General features: G+C 40.0%; 1 protein-coding gene across 1 annotated transcript; it reads right to left on the bottom strand.

The window, feature by feature from the left end:
* Positions 1-661: 661 nt before the first annotated feature.
* Positions 662-9,067, bottom strand: nfkbie (nuclear factor of kappa light polypeptide gene enhancer in B-cells inhibitor, epsilon). Its single transcript, XM_026194203.2, has 6 exons — positions 8,300-9,067; positions 5,075-5,177; positions 3,523-3,733; positions 3,109-3,197; positions 2,091-2,339; positions 662-1,518 (listed from the first exon to the last, which is right to left on the bottom strand). Exons 1-6 carry the CDS (start codon positions 8,620-8,622, stop codon positions 1,450-1,452), a joined length of 1,044 nt encoding a protein of 347 aa, XP_026049988.1. The 5' UTR covers positions 8,623-9,067; the 3' UTR covers positions 662-1,449.
* Positions 9,068-13,346: the final 4,279 nt, after the last annotated feature.

Here is a 13,346-nt window from a genome sequence, read left to right as displayed (position 1 = left end):
TACAACGTTGCCTCAGGAGGTCTGTGGGGATTCGTTTAGGCCCCGCCTAGGCATTTGGCAGGTTCAGGTCTGGACTTTGACTCAGCCATTGCACTCCCTTGATTCTTTTCTGTTGTAGATTTGCTGCTGCGCTTGAGATCATTGTCCTGAATAAGCTCTAAACGCTGAAAAGATGGTGTCATGTTCGGCTCTAGAATACTTTGGTAAACAGAGGATTTTACAAGTGACTCAGTGAGTGCAAAACAAACTCAAATCATGACTCCTCCACCACTGTGCTTGACAGCTGGTCTGCACAGTTGTGAAGAAATGGCTGTATAATCCTTCCCAGATTTGTCCTCCTCTGTCATCATGTTAACACACACCCTAAGGTTTCAGAGCAGCAAATTACCAAAGCTTCTATTTTCATAGAGGTGCTTACACTTGCCCGTGCTACTTGATTGGCTGCTGTTTATCTATTTAGTTCCTAAAGACGTCAGACTGTACTTAGTTTTTCCACACATAAATAATGAAACCGTGCCACATTTTGTAGTTTATCTGAAGCTGTATTCAGCTAATTTTAAGATCTGATTATTTTTTTTATTAAGTGCTGATATGTAAAACCTTCAAAATTAAACACGTACTTTACCATGACTGTTTTTGCAATTAAAAAAGACAACATTCATGAATTTCCTGTCTTTTTATTACAAAATAAATGAACTCTTAACTAGACAGGCCAGTGTAATTACACAAAGAACAGTTTCTGCTGATGAAAGCTAGGTTGAGATAAATAGTTTCACTATTCCAAGCAAAAAACAAAAACTACAAATCAAAAAGATCAAGCTGCATTTCCTGTTATATACATTACATTTTTAACCACTTGTCACTTTTTTTTTTAGCAAAAGCAGAGATGAGAATAGTTTGTTTTTTGCAGGATTTACATTTTTTTAAATATCTGTTCACACCTCTGATTGCATTCTTCCAAAAATCTCTTTTATGCACTACATTTTCAGAGTTAAAAACAAAATTTAAAAAATGAAAACTTACTTCAATTTCAATGCAAAGTCACTGATAAAGTTTGAGAAACCGAAACTATGCATTTTGCATACTCTATTTGTAGCCACTGAAACCAGGTCAAAATGATAAAGAGGTAGATTTTTTTTGTGGGCACTGAACAGGTTTAGAGACAGTCTGGTACTCACAGTGAGGTGGGGTTTTACAGCTGAGTACAACCATCTCCAGAGGCATGCAGAAAGAAGCAAAATAACCAAGCTTGTAAAATCTTTCAATTAAGCGGTACTACTCTGTTTAATCAGAGCGAAGTGAGATTTATACTGTGCACATACTTGTCTAAGCATATGTATACTAATCAACAATGTTAGCTCAAAATATAGGTTTTTAAAATTTTTATTTATATGAGCTGCAGTGAGGCTCCAGACAATTAGAGGACTGTTGTTCAGCCCGTGACTCAGCTCAAAACTTCACGCCAACCAACGACCTTCCAGAGATCTGGATGTCATCAAAAGGAAATAGAGCCAGAATCTGAAAGACAAGAACAAGAAGCAGGTCAAACTTTACTGATCCTTAAATAATGATTAGAAAAAATACCAGAGAACAGCATTTATACAAGCGCTGCCGTACAGATGACTTATCCCTTATCTAAATGTCTTTCTAGGAAACCCAGAACTAAGCAGAGCATTTAGAGCACAAGAGGTCAAAATTGAAACCATGAATAGTGTTTGTCTGTGAGCTTCATACAAACTGGAGTAAAATAAATGAAAACAAATGAACCAAATCCACTTCTGCTGTGACTACTCTGCTTTTTAAAAGAGTACCAGGTCCCCTGCTTGTATGCTTTGGTAGGTTATTCTGAACTGGTAGGTTAGTGATGTTAAACCACTTAAAGAGTAAACGAAGAATGAGTTCAGTCAGGCAGTAGGAAGAGGCTTGACAGATTAGGTTTGTGCGTTGAGTTAGTGCACAGTTACCACTGAAAGTCTGCAAAACATACATATTGCTGGTTTTGTTTTGTGGGGTTTTTTTTAAAACAGGATTTAAGTCTTATTATTTAAACTATGTACAACAGTGCATTTCAACCCTTAATATTTGCTTACATCATCATTGCCGTCAGCCAAATCCAACGCCGTCTCGTCCTCCATGTTTCGCAGCATTTTGTCGGCGCCATTCTGACAGAGGATAGTGGCGATGGTGGCGTCCTGTCTCCCCACCGCAAGATGCAGGGGTGTGCAGCCATTAAACATTGCAGCGTCCACGTTGGCTCGGCTGCCGAGCAGCAGCTTCACAGATGTGATGTCATGCAGCTCCACAGCGAGGTGAAGAGGCGTTTTGCCGCTGGTTCCTTCCTACGAGGGGAGCGGACGAAGAAAAGCGATGAGAAATTCCACAAAAAGGGCAGAAATTCATTATGAAATTTAAACAGTTTCACAGTTTTATTTTTGCAATTCCACATTCTTGAAATCAGCTAGTAAAAAGGTCAAAGTACATTCTAATTAGAATAATGAATAATTCAATACATCGGACGTGAGGCAGACTGATATGTTAGGCCACTGATTTAAACTAAGAGGAATGTCTGGGGTGGTTTCGGGACTGCCACGTTCCCTACCATCAATAGAAAGTTAAGAGCGGCCGGCTAGTCTGACCTAATCATATCTCAAATCTAATTATGTCTCACTGAATCCTGCAGGAAGCCCCGAGCTCAGCTCATATCACTATCAGCATTGCACAGGTGCAGCTGATTTATGATAGGAACGCAACATAAGGTCCCGATGTGGTAAACACAGTTTAAACAGGACGTATGTGATTATAAATGCAGACATATGACTGGATTAAACAAGTACGGAAAGCCCTCTTAGGGGAAAAAAATAAATAAAGACTGCAGCTTTGCTTCCACAAAAACAAACTCTTCATCCGGTCCTTCAACCTTTTCCTTGTTATGAGTTGAAGTCTGCAAGTGGAGCTGCACTGTTTGTGATCATTTCAGGCTGAATTACACGAGTGCAAAAAAGGCTTTCTGTTTAGTGTGAATTCTGCCTTTATGCAAAACTTAATTACACAAATACAGCTCATATGGTGCATTGACTTGGGGGGGGGGGGGGGAATCCACAGACTAACCTGTATATTCAGATCTGCGCCCTTTTTGATCAGGAGCTTCATAATTTCATGTTGCCTGTTCAGTGCAGCCAAGTGAAGACAGCCAAGACCTGAAATTACAAATGTTGTCTGAAATCTGCAATGTGGAGCTCACTTTTAGGTCAAACAGTTTTTACAAACTTCAAGCAGAATACAGACCAACACTGTATCGATACAACACAAAACATGTTCTACATCAATGCTAAATGTGGGCGTTATTTCTTCTGCTACTGTCCAAGAAAATCCTCATGTATCTTTTAGGAGGACATCAGGGAAAGACAAGCTAGTTAAATATTTCTGCGACATTAAAATGTAAAACAAAAACAACTTTTGACTTTAATGCATATAAACTCGCATAAACAGATTTAGTAGCAGCCATGACTGTTTTCCCCTCACCTCTCCAGTTCTGGGTCTCGAGGACCGGAGCCAACTTGCTGGGAGAAACGTCTTTGGTCATCTCGGTTGCACACTCTAACTGCCCATGCTGGCAGGCCACGTGGAGCGCCGTGTTCCCGTCCTGGTCCTGCAGCTCTATGCTGACCTGTTTCTCCATCAGACACTGCACCACCTCTCTCAGGTTTAGGTAGGTGGCGAGGTGCAAAGGGCTCTGAGGAACAAAACAAAAACTTTACCTGTGTGTCTCTGGTCAATATAAACAAAAACACGTCAGAAGTTCATATTTAAGTTGAGATGTTAAATAATCTACTAAAATGTTGAGTTGATATTAAGCAAAGACACACAAAAAAAATACTAGCTGTCCATTGATTCATCAAACATACTGACAATAACAGGTTGATGGTGGTCTTATATATTTCTTCAGCTGTTGTCCTTATACCCTGTCACTTCTCCTTCACAGCTGCAGCTTCCCTGTATTTCCAAGAATGCTCTTATCCTCATTTCTAACTCCTCATTATTATTTTTGGACTCTAGTAGAGTAGCTTAGCATGAATGATGATTCTGAGCGTTAGAGTAATCCAAAGCTTCACTAAAATTTCGGCTCATTGAGATTACCGACCTCATTATACCAAACTTTTGCCATGTTTAATGTGAGCACCCATTACTGAAGTGGTATAAATATGAGAGGAAATAGGTAAAAGTCTAATAGTTCCCTTTGAAAATACCCAGAGCGCAGGCCTGTACCTGCTGCATTCAGGTACAAGTGAGGAAAACCCTTTCCGAGAAATTGAGTTTTATCTTTAATCCACAACAAGTGATGCGGTTACTCTGCACTGTGGTTTACTGAGACTGCTGTAGGTGTAGAGTATGATAGTGCTGTCTCTCCCTCCCTTTTTTTTTTTTTTATGTGTTTTGCAATTTTTTTTGTTATCAGAATTTTGCTGCGAGACTGTACTCACAGGACCACGTGTTAAAATATGGCAAAAATCCCTAATCCATTTGTTTTCCTTTTCCTTCAGAAATGAAGATGCATTTTTATTTTAAACCCCCTGGGTTGCAAACAAATTTCTTCTTGGTAATGTGTCCAAATGTGAAATCTTAGAATGACTACTAAGAGGAAATTAGGAAACCAAAAGAGCCCAGCACAGAGCTAACTGAGTCACTACGTGAAGTGCTGAGTCTCAACTTCATATGTTTCCTTTTGACAGTTCTGCAAGTTCAAGTTAAGTCTCTGGTCGGACTTCTTGAAGGACTGGAACAACTCCTCCACCCACATCCACACAAGGATACACTCCACAGCTCCCTGTGGTTCTATTTCTACATGAAGTAGAGGAGGGGAGTTTCCATTCAAAGTCCCTTATGAGTTAACACTGGAACCACCCACAGTGACGTCCCGAGTGAGGACGGACTGCAAATAAAGAGGAACAAGAGTTCTCTGGAAGTACAGAGATATAAATAAAGCCACCGCTTCCACAATCAAGGTGCAGATGAGGAAGTATTTGTGGATTAAAAAATTCCAGCAGAAGCAACTTGTAGGACCTGTTGTACCTACCTGATATAAATTATTTTGGATGTCCAGGACTTCTGTTGGGAATATCTGTATCAACTCCTTAGCAAGTGGTGATATTTCGTGGATAATTGCTAAGTGCAGGATTCTACGGGAGTGAGAAAGAAAAAGAGAAGATGAACATTAACCGTTACGTCTGGAAAAATCTGCAGCCCTACTTTATCTCAAATTGAGCAACTTACCCCCCCTCAAAAAAAAAAAAAGCAGTGCTGTGAATTTCAACAAATGTTGCCTAACAATTTTCCTCGGTATTCATTTCAAGAGACTACCTCGAAATGTAACACTTAGTGGGCTGAATGGCAAGACTGAGTCGTTGGGGTATTGAGCAATACAAAAAAATTCTAGACAGCACAGCAAGGTGCTGGTGGTTTTAAAAAAAAAAAAAAAAAAAAAAAAAAAATCAAACATCTGTGAGCAGATATAATCGCACAGGCTTCAGTTTAAACGCTTACAGCAAAAGACAAAACAAAACAAAAAGCACGCCACCCAAAAAAAACACAGTGGGAAGTTGTAGCAAACAAATGTGTGCGCAAAGCAGGAAATGGAACTGAGCATTAGTGCTTAATTTAGACTCAACAGCAACATAGCGAGGGCCCCATCTGGAAAAGGGATCTTAACAGATTAAAATCAAAGTTTGAGGCTTCAAGTTCTTTAAACTCACTGCTGAGTCCAAATTCTGCGGACATCAGGTTTTATCTTACGGGCTTGAAGCGTTGATGTTTTACTGCTGCACGATTCGCCGCAGCAGTTACTTCTCTGTTAGTTTAGCAGCGAGACGTTCTGCTTTCAGAGTAAATGTCATTTAACCCAAAGCTGGACGCCGCGGGCTGCTTCAGACGCAGACAGAGTGGGATCAAAAGTTCCCACGACGTCTCGCTGTACACTCAGCTTTGAACACTTACAGTGCCACATGTCTAATTATACAAAGTAGTAAACAACGTGGCATTTATCGATTTGTTAAATGGTAAATGGGGTTACTTTATTTCAAAAGACCCACACCAAAGGGGGGAAAAAAGAATTCAGTTTTATTTAGTCACAAATTTAAAATATCAGCGTTTCAAAAACTAATGTGCAGCGGTAGCGATAATACAGCTGCTTTTTTAAAGTGATCAGTTATTGAAATCTATAAGGATTAATCATGCAACTGAACATTTTGTTTGCAGCTACTAACACTGAGAAACAAAGAAAAAAAAAGATAAAGTACCTGCATAAGGTTTATTTTAAAAAGGTGACAATATTTTATGCTTATTTTTGGCACAAAACAAGGGGAAAAAAGCATTTCTTGTAGTTACTGCCATAAATACATAAAACGTATTACTACTTTACTATTATCAACACCGATTAAGCATATAAGTTGGCTTTTTTTCCCCCACTGAATTAAATATCTTTGGGCTGTTTGAGAAGAAGCAATGAGGAAACAGATGTGGGGCATTTCTCACTGTGAGTAAATTAGGAAGGCTGCAGGTGACAAAGTGCATGATTCCTTGTGCATTTCTAGGAATGTAAAATTCCCAAAAACTGTAGAGAAAATGAAAATAAATGTAAAAATACAAAGCTGCTTGTGAGTGTTAATCCATCGCTCGAGTACCCCAGTAATGGTTAAGATGAGAGGATACTGCACGAGAAGCCACATTACATTTTTGTGATGCTTAAATGTCAGCTACGTCTGCAGACTGATGGAGCTGCACTGACATAAACCTGTCAGCAAATGTCTTTGTGTGAAAGGGACTTCCTGGTTTGAGTAAGACTTGAATGAATAAGAACTTTAAAAAAAAATCCCACAGGGGAAAATTAGTGTTTGCATGATTCTGTCAGTCGAAGCAATGCACTGTGGTGTGTTTCAGGTGTTTTTTTCCCCCTCCACCAGGTATCTATAGTTAGGGTGTGAGAATGAAACCATGTGGCCCCAACAATCAGCAAGCGGAAATGAAAAGAGGTCAGAGACACAACAACACTTGTGCAGTGTGATGTGACTACATCAGGATCACACCGGCTGGTCGTGGCTGCAGGATTCATTAAATCGGTCTGCTGGTTGATGACGCTGCAACTCTAGATGAGTGGGTCACATAAGAAACAAGAAGGTCTGCATGGGCTGATAAGATTGTGTGTGTGTGTGTGGAGGTTGAGGTGTTTAGATTGTGTGCAAAAGTTTCACTGACTCAAATTGAGAAATGAAGAGCAGCGAAAAGCCGCTCAGTTGCAAATGATTTTTTAGCTGTCTGGAAGAAGGAAGGGGGAAGAAAGTAAAAAAAAAAAAAAAAAAAAAAAAAAAAAAGCAAGGGGGAAAGAAAGAAGCCTGTGAGGGATGAAAACATGCGTACACACTGTCCTGTCCTGATCAACAAGTTTCTTGGATGAAAAGCGGGCCACACAGCTACCTCACAGCATGTGCTTTGTCTGTGCTGCATGGGGGAAGTCCAGACCTATCTGTTTCACTTCTGTTTTCTGACTGAGAGTCGACAACTCAATGGAGACCGGTCACATATGCGACAAGGACAAAGTTCATTATAAAAGTCTGCAGTATCACACTCTTATGAAATCCCCTTTAAAACCTGTATCGCCATGGGAAAAACTGTGCCTGAAATTTAATGTGATTTACAGACTCCAGCTGCAGTAGAAATGCCATTCATGACGATTTTAAGTTCATCAGCTTACAGCAGACTTAAAAAAAAAAAAAAAAAAAAGAAGAAGAAGAAAAAAAAAAGTGAGAAGCTACTACCCTGCTCAAAATTAAACCAGCAACTATTCTGGTAACCTTTAAATTATTCTGTGCAATATTTAGAACAAATACACAAAAAGATTTCTAATTACAGGTCACCAATTATAAAAAAATATATACTTTTTTTCTTGTTTTAAATCATTTTGAATCGTACATTGTCTAATAAATCCCCATCACTACATATCAGGCAGTGATCCAATTAAAACTAATGTGGTGGCATTAATGTACAAATCACTAGATAATGGAAATGATAATCATAAAGAGCTTTGCAAACTAACTGTAGGATATTGCCAACCATATCAACTAAGGATAAAAATCACGGGTGCCAAAAAAGCTGGTGAAACCTCTAAGAGAGAAACAGTTAAAATGCAAAAAGGTTTGTATTCACCCACCAGTGTGCAGCAGCATTCCTTTCAGCAAATATTCTAGCAAGATGAGCAAGAATTTTTTATTTTTGATGGAAATTAAATGAATAACAATTAAAAACCTACGTGTCTCCATCCTCTGTAATAGTTGTAAGCAAGTTCTCCTCCTGCTCCTGCTCAGAGAGTTCAGAGCTCTGTACTTGCTGGTTGCTGCTGGAAATCGTGCAGCCCTCCACTATATCCGACAGGCTCTCTACCGTGAGAGACGAGGAACCGTAGGCTGAGTCCAGCCATTCCTCCCCGCCGGAGAACTTGTCCCTCGGCCCGCTGAGGTCATTGCTCGGCCCCCGGGGCTCCTCCGACTTCACTATGGAGCGGTACGAATCAATGCCTGAGTCTGTGCGGTTATCCTCCGGCAAGTGTTCTTTAGTACAGTCATGGCTCGCCATGGTAGTGCTGCTGTGGTGATGATGATGGTGGCCTCGCTGGGTTTCCCCCTCCCGCCTTCCCCGAGGATTTAAAGGCTTCCTGCGGGCGCTGTAGCCGCTCGGTGCTCGGTGATGTGACCGGACAGCCCGGTGACACCTGTGATAACCGCCGCACCGTCTTCGTGAAACCAGAGGAACGAGCCGCTGCGTATCATGCCATTAACCGACAACACTGTGCCCTCTGTGTAGGAAGAGGCGTTCACTTTTTACCGATTTAACGCGTTTTAAAAAGTTTCGAAAACATGGTGTATCGGGTTTAAAACGAGTGAAACGAGACACTAACGACTACCCGTCGACTAAATATCCGGTAAATGCGTGAGCTCCAGGCGGAGAGCATATGAGCAATGAAAGGCGAGAAGGGGAAGAGCTGACATGTGAAAGGCAAAGCTGTTTTTGTCACGCGGGGGAATCCCCAGTGGCGTGATCGAACGCACACACACAGTATGTTCCCTCGCGAACACGCGCGCGCAGAAACGCCGGAGAGTCGGGTGTGAGAGCGGAATTACTTTGTGATTATCAAAATAAAAGCACACTATCTAAGGCTTTGTATATATATATATATATATATATATATATATATATATATATATATATATATATATATATATATATATATATATATATATATATATCCATTGATGACTTTCCATTTCGTGTCTTCTCATTTTTTTTTGTTAAGTTCATTTATTAATAATATAGCCACAAATCACAACAGCAGTCTCCTCAAGTGGTGTAGAGTAAGGTAAAGACCCTGCAATAATACAGGGTAAACCCCAAAATTAAAACAACCTCCCTGGGCAAGCACTTGATGACATTGGGAATTAAAAAAAAACTCCCCTTTAAAAGAAAGAAACCAGGCTCATGGAGGAACAGTCATCTGCAACCATCTTCTGAGAGCGAGCGGAGGAAGACGGGACAAAAGACTAAATACTATGGAAGAGCGTCAGAGATTAGTAGTAACTAATGATTAAATGCAAAATGGAGTGTGAGTACATAATGAGTGAAAAAGATGAGTGAAGAAGAAATACTTAGTGTATGGGAAGCCCCCAGCAGCCTAGGACTATTGCAGCATAACTAAGGGGGGATTCAGGGTCACCTGATCCAAAAGAGTGCCTGTCTCCTGAATCCAAACTGGGAGCTGGTTCCACAGAAGTGTAGCCTGAAACCCGATGGCTCTGCCTCTCATTCTACTTTTAAATATCCTTGGAACCACAATTAAACCTGCAGTCTGAGAGCAAAGTGCTCTATTAGGATGACATGGTAACAGTTCGCAGGCTTCTGACTAACTCTTACTGGAATTTATTTTCAGGGGCATGTCCAGAGGGGGGCATAGGGTGACATCTGCCCCCCCCCCCCCCCCCCCCCCTCAAAAGAAATGACTGCTTGTTAATCTTGCAGTGCTAAACATAGATAAGACCTGTTGTCTAATGTAATCATGATATCTACAATCACGAGGTCTGGGTAGTGGCTGAAAGAATGAGATTGTGGAAGAAGTTCAGTAATTTGGGAGGGATTTGGAGATCAAAGTGATAAACACATTAATAAAAAATAAGGAAACGACTAATAACTATTATTTTTAAAAATGATAATGATTCTGAAGAAGGACGATTCTGTATAATCTTCATTTTCCATTAAGTGCACTTTGATGCCTCGCTGCACAGTCACAGTGGAAAAACCCCAAAAGTCAAGGGGATAAGGAGGAGTACAATCAGTAGCTTTTCCCACACCCTCTCCTTTTCCCCCATCGGTCTTTATCTAAGAGTAAAGTTGAACTATTAAACTCCAGCTTCCCTCAAATGACTTCAGTAAGCTCATCATTCATTTCTGACTGTCGGCAGTGTCAGGAGAATCCCCGCTCATGGGTTTTTGCAAAGTTGAAATACCTTTAATGCAGATTAGTGTCTATTCACACCATCCAGTGCAAATTTCACTTTGTGGCTAACATGAATACATCTTTAGGCTAAGAAATATGAAACATGATATTCGCTTACACAAAGAGTCTGTCATATAACATCATTTATATTAGGGCATAGAGCTACACCAGCCTCAAATTGTATTTACTTCTGATCAAATATTCTGATTTCCAGCCTCCCCTCTTCCACCCAACCTGCCCTGTTATTCTTCTATCCTGTTCCACCCCATTAACGATTCCTGGAAACACCCCTGTTGCGCGATATGGCAGCCTCACTTCTGTCAGTCTGCCCCAGGGCAGCTGTGGCTACAACCGTAGCTTGCCTCCACCAGTGTGTGAATGTGAGAGTGAATGAATAGTGGCATTGTAAAGCGCTTTGGGTGCCTTGAAAAGCGCTATATAAATCCAATCCATTATTATTATTATATCAACATTCAATGAGGCCAACAAACGCGCAAAATAAGAAATATACAAAATGCTTAATAACAATACCCCCCCCCCCCCCACACACACACACACACACTATGAAATCAACCTTGTCTAGTGTGCTAATAAAAAAACAGTAAATATATAATCAAATAAATGAACTGTGTTGGTTTGCATTTCCAATTTTTGATGTTTAAGTCTCAGTTGTTCTGAGAACCTTAGTCTTCACTGTGTACCACAGCTGCAGGGATACTGAAAGCAGCAACATCACATACAATAACGAAAAATGAAACAATAGAATCAAAAAACCAAACAACTTGTTTATGTGATTATTCCCCGCTTGAGTTGTGTGATTATTACTGCCTCTGAATGATGCATGAGCCCATGCACACTTTCATAAACAGCATTAAATGAACTGCTTTAACAAAACAATTACTCAACTGTCAATAAAACCAATTAAGTATGCAAAATCTGACCACAGAACTAAAACTTGCTAACACAATGACATGTTCCTTTAAGCCCTTTTGGAGCATATGCAGGCCTCACATCTTCACAACTTGTAATCCTGGTGACACCCTGTGCAATACGATTTACCACAGAGGCTCCAAATACTTTGGAAGGTATGCTTGTCTCTACATGGACTAATTACATCACCACAATAGCATGTGTGCAACATGCACTTATCAAACTTCACATGTGTGCAGTAGATATCAAAATAAAGTTTGACCGCGGGTGTTATCTGAAGCATAGAAAGGAAGGAAGTTCTATTATTTTTGTTTGAAAGACGCCATATAAAGTAACCTTCATCCGGTGTGCATTTACAAGATCAACACAAAGCCCATTTGTGTTTATTTATGATTTTTTTTATAAATAAACCTGTTAGCCTATTCATTAGGTGAGATAGTTGAGCTTATCAGTCTGAGTCTGTCTGCGTCAAAACAATCACTCGGAACTGTGCAAGGTGCACTCATGAAACCTTATTGATGTGTATTTGGTATCAAAACAGCGGGGGAGTTCAAAGGTGAGCGTGGTTCAGAGCACAATCACAGTAAAGTGTGATAATCTAAGTATGGGATCTAAGTCTGACTTACATAGAAGTATCAAATCTCATTAATGTACTCATTCAGAACACAACAAGCATCCCACTGTGATACTCCGTTCATCTGGCTTTTATTTTTGAAGTCCACAGCGGAAGTCTCGGTTTTCAGGCTTGTCACTGGTAGCAACAATAAACCACAAGCACATTATTATTCATTGAGCTTTAGTCCTTTTTCTAAGAAGCTGCAAAACCAGAGCTTGGTTTATAGAAAACTCATTTTGCTGGATTTAAAAGTGAGGAGACATTAAACATGAGCAGCTACTGATATGTGCTGAGGGGTCCTGTCTGTAGCAGCAGGAGCTCACAGTGTCAGTCTGTAGTTGTTTTGCATGCTTTTGGGATTGATGCAGTCAAATAAACAGAAGAAAATATTCAGAGCTTTTCTTTTTTAATCATCTGTATTTTTACTTTTACTTTTTTGAGACGCTTCCTGTGGTTTGGCCTTTAGAGGGCTCACTTACACAGCTGCTTCTGTACTTTAATGGGAGGGGGGTAGGTCCATGATGAAAACAGTCTACAACATAAAACAATGCTGACTGTTAGAGGGAAGCATTTAGTGCTGTTAAGAGTTACCATCTGTTTTTCTCTACTGTTGTGTTTACTTTTTCCACTTTACACCAGGAGTCCAGTCCAATGTCCATACTGTGCTCTGTGATAAACACAGGCCGGTGTTCCAGGATCATACAGGAAAGTGTTCTTGTTTAAATAGGGCTGTGCACAACAAAAGCAAGGATAAATATTCAGTTTTCCCTACTTGGTCTTCTTATGGTCTCTTCTTTCACAAAAAACAATGAAATAATGACAAACGCTTTGGGGCAATTCTGTCTTTTTGCCCTCTTCTCCTTATTCACAGCATTAAGTAAACCATATCTCAGCTTAAACTTGAACTTTTGTACTCTTTTTCTTTTTGTCTGAAAGCTATATTTGGTGGAGTGGTGAGATTAATTTGCTAAGAATTTAAAATACAACTTTATTGTGGAATCATCACATGTTCTTTAGGAAGTTTATTTGAAATGAAAAGTGGAATCATCCAATCACATGACAGCAACTCAGTGCATTTAGGCATGCTGACATTGTCAAGATGACCAGCTGAAAATCAAACTGAGCATCAGAATGGGGAAGAAAGGTGAATTAAGTGACCTTGAAAATTGTATGTTTGTTGGTGCCAGATGTGCTGATGTGAGTATTTCAGAAACTGCTGGGATTTTCCCATGCAACTATCTCTATGATTTACAGAGAAGAAAATGA

Source organism: Astatotilapia calliptera, chromosome 15 (genome assembly GCF_964374335.1).
Source record: "Astatotilapia calliptera chromosome 15, fAstCal68.1, whole genome shotgun sequence".
In the NCBI taxonomy this organism is placed as follows: domain Eukaryota; kingdom Metazoa; phylum Chordata; class Actinopteri; order Cichliformes; family Cichlidae; genus Astatotilapia; species Astatotilapia calliptera.
This window is presented reverse-complemented; position numbering and strand designations above follow the sequence as displayed.